General features: G+C 36.1%; 1 protein-coding gene across 1 annotated transcript in view; it reads right to left on the reverse strand.

Annotated features, from left to right (window-relative positions):
* Positions 1-809: 809 nt before the first annotated feature.
* CEP192 (centrosomal protein 192) overlaps positions 810-17,636 on the reverse strand; it is a 56,993-nt gene continuing 40,166 nt past the window's right edge. Inside the window, exons 36-44 of the mRNA XM_082281445.1 lie at positions 16,438-16,543; positions 14,857-15,061; positions 13,537-13,616; positions 12,575-12,670; positions 10,986-11,105; positions 7,067-7,188; positions 6,355-6,478; positions 5,898-5,956; positions 810-1,286 (exon numbers count right to left, since the gene is read on the reverse strand). Coding sequence (XP_082137571.1) covers positions 1,148-1,286; positions 5,898-5,956; positions 6,355-6,478; positions 7,067-7,188; positions 10,986-11,105; positions 12,575-12,670; positions 13,537-13,616; positions 14,857-15,061; positions 16,438-16,543 — 1,051 coding nt within the window. The 3' untranslated portion in view covers positions 810-1,147. The remainder of the gene's footprint in view (positions 1,287-5,897; positions 5,957-6,354; positions 6,479-7,066; positions 7,189-10,985; positions 11,106-12,574; positions 12,671-13,536; positions 13,617-14,856; positions 15,062-16,437; positions 16,544-17,636) is intronic.

A 17,636-nucleotide genomic window follows, 5' to 3' on the forward strand; every position in this document is an offset into this window, starting at 1 on the left:
ACCTGGTCTAGTTAAAGTTGTTCCTGTTCATGGCAGGGGTGGTAGACAAGACAACCTTTAAAGGTCCATCTCAACCCAAACTATTCTATGATTTTATGACATGGTTAACAATGGCTAAGGTGATGGTGGAACTGTTGTTCAATGACTCCTACAATATAAGAACTGGAGAGTGCTCAACTAAATCAGAAATAATCCAGTTTATCACACAAAAAACAAATTTTGTTGGAAGAATATACAGTGAACTTTCGGAGCCTGCTGCCTCATGGAGCTGTGGAAACAAGGTGTCAAAAGAGTTAAAAAATGTGAACAGGTGAATTCACAAACAGGCCAATAAATGGAAAAAAAGGCATAGGTGGAATTCTACCTCCCATCCTTATTCATCTGGTGGCAGATGCTGAGGAAATGGAATGGAACCAGTAAGCAGCCAGGCTTACGTCATTACCCTAAGTAACATCTTTGTGTGACTTTCAGAGACAGAATACTGCGTAAGATGCATAATTGTGGAGGGCTGAAGGCACTATTGCTCATATTAAAATTTACATTGTTTTCACATTGTGAGAGTTAAAAACAATGCCTATGCCTGCCACTGAACTGTAAAAAGGTAGGGGCTGATTGCCAGATCCCAGCATTACCTCATGGAAATGTGATATTAACAAATCAGCTTCTGGACTGCAATCCCTCCCCGGCTCCCTCAAAGCCCCCCAGAAACTTAGCATTGTCTAAGAGGAGGCAGCTTGATTCCTTACCTACAGCAAAGAATCCTCTAACAGAGGCAGAAATCAGGTAGCATCAACTGTTTACACATAGATTTTATTTCTGTATTTACAATGCTTAAAATAAAATATATCAGTATCTAGCTATTTTTAATAAATGCAAAAATAGAAAACTTCCATTTTCATCAAAAGTGCAGAAACATAAATTAGAAAATGACAACTTTAAAACATACAATGTTATTTCTCAATGTTTTTACTATCAAAACAGATTTGTAAAACAAGCACCATAATGTATCTTACAGAAGACTTTTCATCAAAGCAGCATCACAGGGCAAAACAAGTAGGACATTAATATGGAAATGTAGTAGCAAATCTTTGAATATTTTAAATGGTATGAACTGTTATAAATTCTTATAAACAGTTATAAAACTGTTCTATTTTTTTGCAATAGCTTTACCCCATAGCCGAATGTTAATTGGGCCGTATTTGGCTGTCAGCACAACGAAGACATCTTCAAACATTCCTTCTGCCTTTGGCTTGAACTGGACTGGCACATTGATGAAATGACAGGATCTAAAATGGCAATTATGGGCATAATCATTGTTAATAAACAAGTAAATACTACCAGATAGACAAATTCTTGTCTACTTTTGATTTTCATGAAAATGGTATACTGGATGTGTGCTGGACCATCAAGTTTATTTTTATAGATTTGATTATCTGTTTTTCTTCTGAAGGATTTTGATTATGAAGGTCATTTTTTCCTTCTGATTATACAAAGTAATACAATACTTTATTCCTGCTAGTTTACTTTGACAAGGCTGGTATGCCTCTTGACAATACTGACAGTGCATAAACTTTATTTAGAGCAAAATTACTACATTTCTTCCCTTCAAACATCAAACAAGTACACTAAAATTTTCAATTCTTTTTTGAAATTCATGCATTTGAAGCTACTAAAGTAATTTTCATTACTTCTAATTGCCTCCACATTAAGAAATATTTTTCTGAATTATTGCAAATCAGTATGTCCATCCTCAAACAGCATTTTAGAAATTTTACACCGTTTTAGGTTACATAACTCCTCTTCTATTTGGATTACATAAAAACATACCAAATGTAATGGGTGGCTGTGTTAATTGTCAAAAGCCTAGACTGAATTATTAGAAAATATAAGCTGTACAAGCAAAAGCTGAAATTTTGATTGGCAGTCTATTGGATTCTGTGGCATCCAATAGAAATATCCAGCACTGAAGCAGGTAGCAGTAACAGGCACATACTGAAATAAGGAATTATGAACAGCATCACTTAGTAGAAAAAGAAAAGATAGCTTTGTTTGCTTTTACTGTAGCTTCAATTTTCTCTCCTTACATAGTACTGTCCAAAGCCCTCTGGAATGTGCTTCCTTCCCCTACTTTTTCTCACTGTGTTCCTACCTTTTCATACTCCTTTTCTCTACAGTAATCCAACCTATTGTAATCAATCTGTGCTTTGACCCTTCTACTCTACCCCTCACCTACATTTGAAATGGTAATACCAGCCTTACATACAATTCTCATTTGCTAGTATCATCCTTAGTGCTGAAGTAGTCACATCAGCAAATTTTCTTTTTTTAACAACATCCTGGTCAATCAAATAAGAGTACACACATTCAGAATAAAGACGGGGATGGTACCGTATTTTTTAAATCAAGTTAATACAAAAATAAAGAAATAATTATACCATAGTGAACTACAATCAACAGTGCACCAAAGGAATACAACTGAATCAGTTTCATGTCTCATCCTCGACTGCCAAGTGTTGTATAACAAATGTGGCAGTGTTTGTCTTTTTAACCACCTATGATATACAGGCTGAAGATGTTTACTCAGATTATTTTTTTTAAAATCCATTTTTTAAGTGAAGGACATCAGTATGATTATTTAATCAGTAAAATGCATTATGCTAGAAAACATAAATTTTAGTAGGAATAGAGTGTGAAGCTGCATACAACTAGGCCACCTGAGAATGTACAAAAGTAAAAGTAAATTCAGTAGAAAGCCAGAAGAGATGCAGAAGTCTGTATCATCCCCAAAATAATACATGTATGCTCCCTGACATATTATATAACATTTACTCAAAAAGAACAGTATGACCAAAATCAAACTTACACCACATCAAAAACTTAACAGTAAGTTAAGTACTGCTCTTTCAGAAAGATGCCCACATCTGGCTGTCAAGTATTAATTTCCAGAGTATGAACCAATGTGACCTCAACAGTACTGAGGCAGAGCAGTTTCTTAGCACATGACAGCTACATTAAATTCTGTTTGATCTCTAAATTCAGGTGTCCATTTGGTGGGTGCTAAACACATTATTGTTCTTCCCTAAAAGCCAAATAAGTCAGAAATTACATAGTCTCTTTTGTAGGAGACAGTTGATTTCTCACATTCGAGATAAGGCTCATCACACTTGCTTCCTAGCCCAAAGGAAAAGATGCTATTCTCATTTTCTCAGCTAACAAAACTGGGAAGTCCAGACTCCAGATATAACAGCTCTTTGGGCTACTCCATAACATAAATGTTCTCAGAAATGAAGCAACCTGGAAGATTTTTCTCCAGTACAGTAATCAGAAACTAGTCAAGAAGGATAGCGTCAGGACAAGTAGAATTCTGCTGCAATTAACTCTTTTTCTCTTCAAAAAAACCCCTTTTATTTCAAACTTTCCACTACACCTGCACCTCAGTCTGAATAGTGTATGGCCTTTACAGGTTGTTGCACCAGTTTCAAGAAGTATTTCTGAAAAGTCAGGCATGTCTGAAGCCTGCTTCATAGACAAACTAATCCTCTAGTCCTCAAAACACCACACTGGAATAGGTAAGTTGAAAAAGAGTACGGGCAAAAAGTGCTATTTAAACCATAGTAACCAGATGGTTCATCAATGAACAGTGAGCACTGACAGAAGGGTGGCTACTGGAAACAAAAATAATTAGTGAAGGGAACAGCCCAACAAAACAGTTTTATCTTTTACTAGTATGCAGAATATAAACTACCCTGTAATCAGATAGCTTCTGAAAGCAATAAAATTGGGACATTTTTGTTTTCAAACATTTTTAAGTAGGCATAGCAACCTGGTAGTACTTCCAGAAACAGAAACTTGCCATTTTTTTAAATGTTTAATTCATATATTTGTATCACTTAAGAGACCTATTATTAAAAGTATTATCTTTGCAGTAAAACAAATTCTACTCTGTCAACAAATAGAACTCTTTTGGGTGTAAGTTGCAGACAGAATTCCACAGCAGTGCTATGTACTGGTACTGGGGATGGCATAACCAACTGAAGAACTGGCAAAGCCACTATACCAAATTCAGAAGGTCAGACTCTTGATATTGGATACAAACTTTCACTTTCTTTATCCAGATTTAAAACTTGATTATACAGGATTACTTTCAAATTTGGCCCACAAAATTAAGAGCATACAATAGACCATGTTTAAAACATCATACTTTTTTGGTAAAAAACATATAGGTAAATGGTACTTTCCATTCTTATACTTATTTAAAGACTAATATTCCAAGTTCCTGTGTAGAGTCTTCTCATCCAATTAGTTTTGAGCATTACTTCCAAAGACAGCCAAGTTTAGAAGGAAACAGCTGCCAGTGGCTTTATTGATACCCTCCTTGATGCTATTCTCAAATAAAAGCCATTAAAACCACTTTTAACACTTTTTTAAAAGCATCAATCCAAGTCAAGTAAATCTGTGCTTTATGCTCATAAATGGGAGAGCACTATGTCGACTTCAGAGAAATTATTTTTTAAAAAGATAGGAAAAACTGGTATTTACAGCCAAAGAAAAAACCGCCAAAGTTACTAGGAAAAAAAAGACTGACTTTTAAACTTGTTAAGTCTACTTTGGATAAATGCAGTAGGAGTTCATAATCTCTTGCAGAAAATATACCAAATAGTTTTTTCAGCATTCCTCAACAATATTTTTGAAATATCAAAGTGTCTTCCAGTGAAGTTACTCATTTTTTTGTCAAGGATGACAAAATCAAGTCATCCTGTCCTCTGTATGCTACAGTACAGCCTCAGACAGATCTAGCTGGTTGTCTTTATGTGGATAGATTTTATCCTGGTCACTACCCCCAAAAAAACCCTTCTGTGCCATCTCATGTGAAATATTCAATAAAAAGATGACAGTTAAATTGAAGCACTAACACATGCCTAGGTGGAGTTATAACACTTGGCACTGAAAAGTGGCCTTAAGAATACCTTGAATACCTCTGGCTAACACCACCACAGCCCTATCTTTGTGATGAATGTGGAGCAGATTAGGAGGCAGAATATCTAACTCCCTTTACAATTTGCTCACAATTTCTGCTCTCTATACCCTTAGCTTCCCTGTGTTTAAAATGGGAACCTGTTTAAACACTCAGAATGTATGCTGTATCACTTCTAATGAAATGGTTGCATTTCTGCTTCCTGACAATCCTACTGTTGCAGATGAGCATGTGAGATGCTGTACTTCTTGAAGAGATGACTAATACTACTGTCACATACTTGTTGTAATGAACTCCACAGATGACTGGGTTTATTTTCAGGACTGTTATCACCAACTTAAAAATTTCTTCTATGCAGGTAAAATGCTGAAATACTTGGTATGACCAGACAATTCCACTAGCTGCTCAAACCTTGTATTTGCAGAGAATCTTTGATGCAGCTCTGCAGGTTTGTCAAATTAGAAGCATGATGAAGGCAATTTGCTTGGTCTGTTGTGCAGAAAGTATAAATGGAAGGAATGACTTGATTGTGCACAGCATGCCAAATGGTTACATGAAGCATTAGGCTTAACATTAAAAGCACTGTTAGAAACAATTTGCAGGGAAGAAATTGGCAGATGCAGAAATAACTGTGTGGGCTCATTCTGCTTCGAACAGAGATTAGAGAGTACAGCTTAGGGAAAAAAAAAAAAAAAAAAGAAGAAACCCAACCAAAGAAACCCAACCAAAAAAACCTCACAATCCCCCCCCCAACCTTTAACTATAAACAAAAGCAACAAAACACCTCCCAGCCCTTTAATCAGACATCCAGAATATTGATATCTACATTTTAGCACTCTACATATACAGAAGATATTTATCTTACTGCATTACTTGGCTAATTTTTTTGTTAGGAGAGAATGTTAGCATATGCATTACTCACCTTAGAGAGTATTTCAAGTGCTTGATGTAGAAAGGCTCCCTGGGACTTACAAATTTCAGCTGTAATTTAATACAAAATGCTCAAAAGTGCACTATATTTAAGCCCATCATATTCAATTTATGACATGTTTAAGATAAATCAGGTCACTTACAAATACAGCTTTACACAGACCCAAGGTTTAAAAATAAAGAATGCCCACATTTGTGAACAACAAACCTATGCAAATTTTGATCTACTATATTTTCATATTAATATATTACAAATACACATAGTTATTCAGTCAGACAAAAGAGAAAAATTACACATCAAAATTCTTCCAATATAGACTTTTGGAACTAGCAAACTAAGACTTGTACTATTGTAATTTTTGTCAATAGTAAAAGAGAAAAAAACAGTGCAGGTGAACAATTGAAAGGACTTACAAGTATCTATTTAAGATAAAGTCAGTCAAACTTACCATGTGTGTTGTAAAGGAGTTATTCCTCAAGTTGACCTTTAATGTGCATGTTTCCCCAACTCTGGTTAGAGGAAAAACGTAGAAGTCTTCTGGTGCATATACCCCTTGAATGAACTCTTTTTGTCTGATTTGAAAAAGGGATTTAAGATATTAACATTTCTGACCTATATGATCTGTGTATATTGATTGCATACTTGAAGTAACAGGTGTATTTTATGAGAATAAATCAGAAAAAATTGAAAGATCCAGAAAACATCAACTTTGAATATACAAAAAGTATACACAAAATTCTACTGCCAATACCAGTTCATTTACCACAGCATATCATGGTTAGACAACTTAGAAACTCAACTGAAAAGAAAAAGCATGGAAGACTGAACAATACAAAGCCACTAAGAGGTATTGGCAAGTCTGTTTTTACAGCTGCTTACTCTTTAACATAGAATCATAGGAGCATTCAGGTCAGAAGATACTCAGATGGTCTCTAGTCCAACCTCTGGCTCCAGTCAGGGTCAGATGTGAGGTCAGAGCAAGCTGCCCAGTTAGATCCCAAAAACCTTTGAGACCGGACTGCACAGACTCTCTGTGAAGCCTGTTCCACCACACAGATGTCCCAATAGTAAAAAAACTTTTGGTTGTGGGGTTGTGTTCTACCCCCACACCCTTTTACCCAGCTGCAGACACACTCCTTTCAAGTTCTGTCCATACATACCTTATTCTTTTTGGTTGTCCTTCAGAGTCAACTTTCATTTCTGGTGTAACTGGAACCTCAGTTTTTGTAAGGCCACTTGCAGAAGCTTTCACAATTGGTGTCTCATTTTCTGTTTCAGCACTCTATTGGCAAAACCAGAGAAGACTGTAAACTTTGCATTCAAAAGTACTTAAGTATTCAGGTACGTAAGTCATTCCCCTTACCCAATCCAAGACTTCTTATTTAAAGAATAATCTTTCAGGAGTATGAGAGTCTGGATCATTTAGATGGAAGCAATTATTTAGGAGGAATACGTCAACAGGCTTCTGTGCTTTACGAATACTTAGTTATTACAAGACAGTTCACAACAAACTAGCAGCGCAGGTGGAATCTCAAAAAGGCTGCAAGCAACCAAGATTTTACTAAAAGCCAAAAAACCCCTCACTTCCTCTGCAGATATTATGCCCATATGCCTCAAGAACAACCAAGTTGCCTAAACAAGTGCTCAGAAAGAAGGAAGACATAAATCAGCATTATAATCTGAATTCTCAAAACAGCAAAAAGCTTTGTAATAAGTTTGTATTATGAACAATACATCCTTCTCAAAGAAAGGTCTCTCCAGAGAGACAGAATCAGATAACGCACTATACGGTATTTTCTGCATTCAGAAATTAGGCCAAAATATTTACCATCACCAAGACCCCCATTTAAGGTATTCTAACACAAGGAGACCAGATCACCCGATGAGAATAATTTGACAAATAACCAATTGAAAATTCGGCGTTGCTTAATGAATCTTGCCAGATACTCTTTGGAGTCCCCTTGGGTCACAACATCTTAAACAAAGTTAAAGAACCAAAAGAACCTCCTACACTTATGGTTGTACAACATTATGTCAATTTTTGAAATGGTGCTGACGTTTTAGACAAGCAGTTGATTCCCTGACGCAGGGAAGATGAAAAAAATAGATTCATCTTCAATAGAGCTGCTATGACAAACTTGTCTTTTAGACATTCATTTCTTCTATTGAAAGAGCTGCTAATCAGTCTGTCAGAAATAGCAGCAGCCATAAAAAAAAAAATCTTCATTTTAAAGAACATATTTTTCAGTTGCAAATAACCCATGAACCCCAGTAGAACCGAATACATAAAGACAAGAAGGGATTTGCAAATGTGTCTTGTTTCAAGAGCTTTTATTTTTCCACATAGTGAAAAACAATGGGTGTCATGCCTCTGTTATCATTCAAATTCTAATTTATCAAAAGGCAAGTTGACTGCATGAGAATAAGGTACATTATGGAAAATGATCAGGAGTTACCCCAGTCTTTATAAGAGCATCTTGAAATACTGCATGCTTTACCACAGCCTGTACTGACTTCTGCTGTTTCAAATGAGAGCAGTACATTAACACTCCAAATGGTTACAGTTTAATGCTGCTGTTCCAGACACCTCAGGAACACAGAAATTTGTATAGCTTGAAAATTAGAATTATTTTGCTCACGGAGTTTAAAAACGCTTTCCCTCCTCTCACTTCTGGGATACACAAAGATGATGAAGCTTTGTGCTGCTGATAATAATCAGATCAGACCTCTAAGTTAGCAGTAAGTCTTTTGTGTTAAGAATGAAAGAATTCATCTCAGTTTGCTGAAAAATGATCCATAAACTGTCTAACTGCATACCTTTTTAAAGTACGTAAAGCATGTAAATTAAAAAGTGGCATGCATTTAACATTTGTAGTATCTTCAAAAAATAGCAGGGGTTCTTTACAAAGTCCTCAACTTTCTACATGCTAAAGGAGCAGTCAGGACTTTGGTGCTGTCCCAACCTTGTGGCAGGTGCTTGCTAGTTCACCCAGAAGGGACCAATAGTTAGACCCGAATACCAGTCCAAGACTCCTGCACACAATACTCATTCTTAACTCAATGATCTTAGAACAGCCCCCAGCAGCAGGAACAAATGTTCCTCAGGTAAAGAAAAAACTTAGTTTGAATGACCAGCACCGAGAGGCTGGGGCTGCAAAACATGTCAAACCCCTCTTTTCTTTGTCTCTGGGACTGGGTTTGGAGACATGCTGATCTGAACTCCTGACTATAGTTTCCAGTGGTGAGGACTGCAAACACATGCAGAGCATAATCAAAATTACAGTTAATTAATTTGTTAGGAAAAAAATTAAAGTGGTATGTGCCATTGATTTTCCTAACTTAATGTTGTTCTTGCAGTTCTTTCCTGAGCTCTTCCAAATTTTTCATTTCTTCTGAAGTGGTGCTATAAATAAATACCACTCAGTCACTCTGAATGACAGTCACTCTTCCCACTTCATTCTATCAAAAGTCACATTAACCACAGCTGTAAGGCCCTACCTCAGAAAGACCATCAGACTCCAAGTCCTTTTCAAAGTTTTAGTAACACTGCCTAAACTCTTGATCCCTAGAACATAACACTTGTCTTTTCCACTAAAAGCTGCAAGTCTCTAAGTAAATGTTCTGTGTTGATCCCTCTTCTGAACAGATGCATGGTTCCCTACCTAGTTGATAAATACAGTATTTCCTTTTCAAATCTTTCTGAAAATGATCGTGACATGCATTTCAAGTACTTTCTACGAACTTTTTTCCCATGTGCAGAGATGCTATAAAGATCTAATTGTTAACAGCTTTGAAAAAAATCAAGAACAAATCTGACACAGTAGTTCAAAAACATTAATATCAAGTTATGCCGCTCAAAGATTTACACAACTCTGACAACTAGTCACGTTTTAAGAAGAGAATTCTTTAAAACTCCACAGTTCTGTTAATCTTCTCCCCATTTCAAGTAGCTTTAAACAGACAAATGATCTAGATATTCTCCTCATTTTCAGGAAAATTATGACCAAAGAATTTGATGAAAGCTGAATAAAAAACCCTCTAAAACCAAACATTATACAGGACTCTCATGCCAAAACTCGGAAGTTATTTAACATAAACTTTTTTACAAGTACTCTTTCAACACAATTAATTTGGAAAGAACAAGGAATCTGCAAAAAAAATGTAAGGTACCTCAGCAAGAAGGATAAGGTTCCTACTACTACTACTACTTGGTTCTCTACAGAAAGATCCCAAATCTTAGTGTGGACTTCTTAGAAAAATCAAGTCAAACCTTCTGAAGAGGACAACAAAGCATATATAGCAATCATGCCATACTGAATGTACAAAGCTCTTCACATTCAGCTTATTTAACTGATCATTAGAATGAATTCTTCCTTACGGTAATAAATCCTCTGTCCTATGTAAATTCCTCTTGTATGGATGGTGAGGTAGGGATAAAAACCAAGGTAAGGATTGAGAGCACAGAAAACCAGTTTTAACTCCCAACCCATTTCTTCCAAGCCTTACCATAAAGTTTGAGCTGAGGAACAACAGGGGAGCGAAGAAGAACTCAAACCCAATTGCTCCCATGTATAACTTTCACAATTATCCCCACCCACGTTGCCACTCTGATAAAATACTGAAGCAGCTTTTATTACAGACACAAATATCCATCTCTAAGATGGATATTTGAAAATTCCAAAACTGCACTGAGTTATGTATTATAGCAAAGGTCAGTTACTTCACTATTTATTTACAAAAATAAAACCAACATATAAAAACCAAACAAAACTGATAAAAACATCTTTACCTACAGAAACAATTCCCCTAGAATGTAAGTGTGTCTCTACTTTCTCTGAGCAAACTAAAGTTTTATATCAAAAATGGCAAAAGATAATGCATTATCACATAAAGAAGAGGAAGATGGTATTTTTGTAACATAACAAAAAAAATACAATTTAGTCCAGCAAAAATACTAGCAGGGTTGAGGTTTTTTCCCATAATATACCAGTGTATATAAGAAAGAGTACTGTATAGTAAAATCAAAATGTTATCAAAAATTTGTGCTCAAGACAGTGTTTATAGCTTTTATATACTCACTTTTCCAGAAAGCTGAAATTTTAATTTGTGTTTCCTACTCGGATTTTCAACTGGGTAATACTCAAGGTCCCAGAACTGGGAGTAGTCTCCTTTATCTCTAGGTAAAAAGATTACAGCAACCTACAAAAAAAAAGAGAAAAATTTTGCAGAACATCACCAATCTTCACATCTTCACAATTTTACCTGTACAAAGTTATGGTTCAGCCACCACAAAATTTACACACTACAGAACACACATGGAACACACAGGTGATCTTGAAGAAAACTATACAAATAGCTATCCCTCCTTTGCTCACAACTGGAAAATATTGGATGAAGTATGTCATGCAAGCAATTTTGAACAAAATTTGAGTTCAGATAATCTGCTTTAAGTGAAGTCAGCAAGTGCTAGCACAATTACTTCTGTTAGTAAAATGGAGAGAAAGGGGACCAGAAAGGAAAGATGTGCACCTGAAAAAACCATCCTTCATCTGGCAACTAAGCTGTGAACAACTCAGCTCCTCCAGCTCCAAATCTGTAAGCACACTATGCTAAAATTACTAGAAGGCCTGAAATTTAAACCAATATGTAAGCTATGAATTTGATCATCCTTAAAGATCAGCTATGTAACAAAGGCTTGTCTCCATATAGTGCTGTAGCAGGTAATTCAAGAAGAGATTTGCATTGTCTTCAGAATTGAGGTTGAGGGAAGAAGAGAAAGAGAGCAGCAGATTAGAGTAGACCACTACAGTTATATCTAAGTAGCCAAACATCATATCCACTGCAAAAAACCAGCCAATCACTGTACCTTATCAGCTCCAGCACACAGCCTGGCATGCCAGTGATGTAAATCTTATTCAAATAGGCCTGAACTAGGATTGCTAAAGCAAATACAACTGTTTAAATTCAAATAACGGCTTGCAATATTATGAAATTACCAGAAACTGGACAGGAATACGTTTTTTTTTTCTTCTAAATAGATGACAAATTGCATCTCTATAGAAATACTGTCATAATAATCCATAACAATTAAAAGATAGGTGTTCACAAAGATGAAAAGATAAAACTCAAGTAGCATTGTGAGAGAACATGAGGGAGGAAAGACCCTTACAAACCCATCCAGTTTGTCCTTGGATGTGCTTTATAATTGTGGTTATGAAACCCTCTACTGGCCAGGAGATAAAATTGTAAGTCAATGAAACCAAGTTTAGGAACAGACAAGAGTTCTTGAACAAGTATGTCAGGAATGCTTCAAGGAAGGGAATCAGGTTCTCACACTAGGTTTGTAAGAAGCCACTATTATTTTCCATTTTCTTCTGAAATTTTACAAAACATTTAGAATAGTTTTCTATTCTAAAATATTTTGTCCTTAAAAACCCCCAAAGCGTAACACAAACATGCCACCACTTTGAAATCAAACTACTTTGATTGCATGACTTCTTAGAAGCAACTCAGCTGAATTAAGCTGACACAGACTACCGATACACTCCAGGACCCAATACTGAAAGGCCAACATTTTATCATCATCAGATGAAATTTATTTCTCATTTAAGATCTTATTTTACAATTGAGATACACTAATATGCCTGAAATATTTATAAATGTTTTACCTTCTCTTGTCCATGAGCTTCAAGAGTACCAGAAACATGGGAAAATCTGAAAACGGAGTAAGTAACCCTATAAACACAGCCACTTCCATCCACATCCTGCAAATACATTTATGAGTCAGATTCAGAAGGGAAAGGAAAAAAAAAACCTGAAACCACACAATACACCCACACATACACCACCCTTGCAGAGGACTGAGGAAAATACACCCAATTGAGCTGCTTTTAAGTGAAGAATTGATATTGACTCCCTAAAAGCAAATTAATAAAGACTGAAACTACTAAATCCAGTCACCACAACTACTGACTTCCAGTTCAGAGGTGGTGCACTGGCAGGAACATGACATAATCTGTCCCATGGGGTAGTGGTAAGAGTGCTACATAACCATTTTTCATCATTTCACAACAATGGACCATAATAATTCTAGGACAAAATCAAAATTATCATCACAGCATTTCAGACTATCAAAAAAATAGGGGAGCATTTACAAATATCAACAGCTAGGCACAGAAACAGCACTGTAATTAAAATATCCTTGACCTAACTCAAATTTCTACAGATACCACGTACAGTGCAATTTCAGCAGCACACGTCTGAAACAAGGCAAGTCTGGCATTATAGAGCCAAAAAGAGACATCGATCTTTCATTTATGCTCGATTACTTAATGCAATCTGGATGATGATACTGTATGAGCACAAGCAAACTCAGTAAAGCAGTAAGTGAACCAGAAACTGTCCCACAGAGCACTGATTCATTCACAGTCAGGGAGCACATTAGAGATGAAAAAAAGGAGCAAAACATTTCCCTGATATGGATAGTGAAAAAAAAACTTTGTAACTGAGGTCATGCTCAAATATATACTCCTTCTTGAGAGGCAGCAGGGGGAGAGAGCACAGCAGAAAGAGAGAAGCTAAAATAAACCCAGGGATTTGCATAAAACTCCCCATGCAAGCATTCACTCACTTTAACATAGGGTGGTGCAAAAGATGACAAACTCCACTTTAGATTTTCATTCCCTTCATTCTCCATTTCCAGGTAACTCTCTAAAAGAGAAATATCAGACTAGTATATACTAAATGTCTTTGTTCAAGTATCTCTGGTGTAAAGAGTTAAGCAGAAACTGTTTCTAGATGAACAGAAGTTTAATGGAAACAGTTTTCATTATAACAAATCTCAAGAGTAGACTCAAACAAAGCACAGTCATAAACTTTATAGAAGCTTATACACAAGAAATTTAGACCTCACCAAAAAAACCCCAAAAGATATCCAACTCCTTCCATTATTTGATCACTCAGAGACAAAACACTGAGAGTATTCCAGTCTGGGACCAAATAAAGTTGTATCAAAAAATCTTTTTTGTTACTCAACCTACATATAAATACATGTCTCTTGGCAAGAATTAACAGGACAAGATCATCTCAGTCTAGAATAGTACTTTAAAAAGTTTAGCTGCATATAAACATTATATACGACATTTATAAACACTGCAGTAGTATATTACAATCCTCTTTCATAATTTTAGCAACAAAAGCCCAGATATAATTGATAAAATTAAGCCTTGAAAGTCCTCAAGTCTGATAGAGAAAAAAATTGATGTCAATGAATCATTAAAAAAACCCTCACTACCTAAATGTAAATACTACAAAAAAAAAAAAGCGGTTATCTAGGTACCAGAATGAGAGTTCCATAGAGTTACTTTGAGAATTTTAAGCATTAAATTAGAAGTACAGACCAAGCATTTCAGACTCCACTACCAACACCGTCCTCCTCAATCACTATGTACCAAGACAAGGACAGCCAGCCTCATAGCTGATACTCCTACTGTCTTAAGGAAGACTATTTATTTCCCTGCTAAACACAGATTTATCTCATATCCTATGGGCATATGCACAGATGAGAATGGATCTACTGCAAAGGTGCACTGAGCCAAAAGGGTTTCAACTAGACACAGTAACCTTGTAACTCTCTTTTCCCAGGCACAGTGTAGTTGCATTCATCAAAGTGGCTTAAAAACCCAGCAACTGATTTGCCTGTATGCAAACCTGCCCGTGGAAAAAATAGGTATACTGTATCAGGAGAACTCAAAGGAAAAAAAAAGAGGAAAAGAAAAGAATAGCCTTTCAAACCAAAGGCAGAAGTGGGGAACTGGTCATTCACACTTATCAGACTAAGAGAACAAAACCAAAGTCAAGGCACTGAAGTTCCCACACATGCAATACAGTAAACAAAGCCTCTGAACACAAGCTACTACAGATTCTATATTTAATAAATAAGCCCTCTTACCTGAGCTTTGACCAAGTCTTGTTCTAGGAAAAACAATGTTACTGTTCTTTATCTCCATTTTTGTTAGAGGGAGCCTGGGGAGAGACTTTGCCACATCAACAGTAGGATTTTCAGACTGTGGAGGAATTACATCACATCTTCTGCATGGAAAATCTGCTCCAGATACACTCTGTGCGACAGCCTCTTGAATAAGCACTTTAATAAACTTTCACATGATTTGGAGAAAAGCAAAGTTTTAAACAGTGAATATTGATATATTAATAAGTCAAACTATTTAGCTCTATCTCTTGGAGCTGCAAGAGCTTATGTTCAGCTTTACAACAGAGGAAAGCTCTCATATATTAAATTCCCAGGTCTACTCCAACCTCAAAAGTTTGAAGATTCTAGGACAAGTTTAATTTAGGAGAAAAGGAATATTCACTGAAAATTTGCTATATAGGTATTTTAATTTAACAGGAATAGTAATTTTAACTAGTTTAACTGACAATTCCTACAACATTCTCTGCTGCAGATACTGGAAACAGAACTGCCTCATTCAGAAGGAGCTTTGTGTTCACTTTTGCTACATAATTAGAAATTTCAAAAGTTTCAGTTAATGGCTAATAAAATCTTAGCATACTTTTTGCTGATTTGGAGAGGTAGCAAATAAATGACAAAAGCATTATAAACTACCAGATTTCCTATCATTTGATGGGTTTTGCTACATTCTCTACACTTGTCCTAGTAGATTTCTTAAATCCTTTTCTCATATTGTAGAATATAACATGGTTAACTATGTGCACAGTTATCACTTCCTTCTCAACAACTTCCCTGTTTGTTTGGGTTTTTTGAAGGCAGTTTCCAATTCTGTATCATACCTCACACTTCCCTCCATGCAAAAGGAAAGTAGATACAGTTTTACCCTTTCAGTGTCTATTTCTCTCTCCATGCATTGTTACAAATAACCCAAAACACACACTGTCTGTAAAAATTTTTTAAAAAGTCTCTTTGGGAGAGATTACCAAGGAGCCCTTTGCTCTTACACTGACAAGAGAAAAACTGTTGGCTTCATAAATTTTATTTCTATGCTTCACCTTAATCAGGGAAAAATCTTGGATTAAAATCCATGAGGAGCCAAAACCTGTTCTAGACATTCTTTGTCACAGACCTGTCATCCAGAAGGTCAAGTTTACCTTAAGGGAGCTCAAAAGGAGCTATGATGACTTGTCCAATAACCTCTTCTGACTTCTTTTATTTTAAAATATGATGCAGATATGATACAGACTACTTTTGTGCGTGCACACCTACATATATGTACGTAGCATTTTAGAAAATTATGCATAAGGCAGTGGTGAGTGCAATTTTGTTGGCAATTCAGTTAAGTGTTCACATTGTAGTATTTCTTCAGAGATGAATGAACTAAAAATCTCATTTTACAAAATGGCATCTCAACTACTTTTTTTAAGAGAACTTTAAAAATTAAGAAGAATAATGGAAGTTGACAGAGCTGCTGACTCAAATCTAAAAGGTTTTGGCAACTTTATTAGAACTGACAAAGTAAAATAAAAAGTTGCAATCTCCAATCTCAAGTAAACCACGTACCTTTAGCCCGTTATCACAACGGATATAGATCAGGCCACTCCACGGAATTAATGTAGGTCTTGTGGCAAGTGCTGGATTAGGACTCACCAAAATTAGGGTACTGCCCCTAATAAAAAAAAACCAAAATCAACTAGAACGATTCTCATATTAGAATAAATATCTACCACAATTGTCACTAGCCCCCCCCCCAAAAAAAGGATGCACTTTTAAGATAGCAGGTAAGTGAAGATGCTCTACAGATCATTAAATTTAAGGTATCAGATATTCAATATGTTAAGCTTTAATAGCCATGATCCCAGGGCCTTCTTTCACCATCGCTGAGAAATCAGACCACCTCTTTTCGTAGCCTAACTCAGTTCAAGAATTCTGTGGGCTCCAGCCATCACAGTGCAGAGGCTGGCTCCTGTCCTGACAGGGTGACTGCCCTTAGCACTGCAGGGAGATGGTCATGAAAAATAGAAAACTGGGCAAGTGTAGCTTTGCTGCACTTAAATTAGCTGTTCCCACAGGTCTGCTTCCTACTTGCAGACCTCTGTTCTTGATCCAAACTATTTACCTGGACCCAAAATGCGAGGATTCTGCCCACTCTTTTCCAGTGAACACATTTTAAAATTCTACACTGCAAGAAAATTCCTTGCAGAAGGCCTTCAATACTCTCTTTTTAAGAAATCATCCAGACAATCCTGAATTTAGGGTATGAGACACTCAGTATGTCTTTACTTTCACAGCTACTGGAAAGTCATTCATAGTTACTGCTTTTTGAGACTATTTTTCCTAACCCTTCCATGAAACTCTATTTTGTTCTCACTAGTGATGAAAGTTTCCCAGCAATTTACATCTACATGAATATGAAATTAAGTGTTTAAATGCTATCGACAACGCAGGACTGAAGAGAAAGTATATTTGGGCAAACATCCTCAAGGTTAAAGCAACTACTGAAATACAATTCTGAAAGCAAAACCCATTTTTTGGTGGGAGACTTTTTTTGGGTAAGATGAAAATAGCTTAATAACAGGGTCTTAGAGCTATTCTGAACTGAACCTTAAAAAACCCCCAGAAATTTAGAAGGGAGAGGTGGGCACCTCTTCCAAGCATAAATTGTAAAAGTCTTTGCTGCCATGGGTGAAAAGTCTCATATATACACAGTGATATTATGACTGCTGTTCCAAAAAAATGCCCATTAAGGCACAGGCAAGCTG

Source organism: Coloeus monedula (genome assembly GCF_965178545.1).
Source record: "Coloeus monedula genome assembly, chromosome: 1".
NCBI classification, from domain to species: Eukaryota; Metazoa; Chordata; class Aves; order Passeriformes; family Corvidae; genus Coloeus; species Coloeus monedula.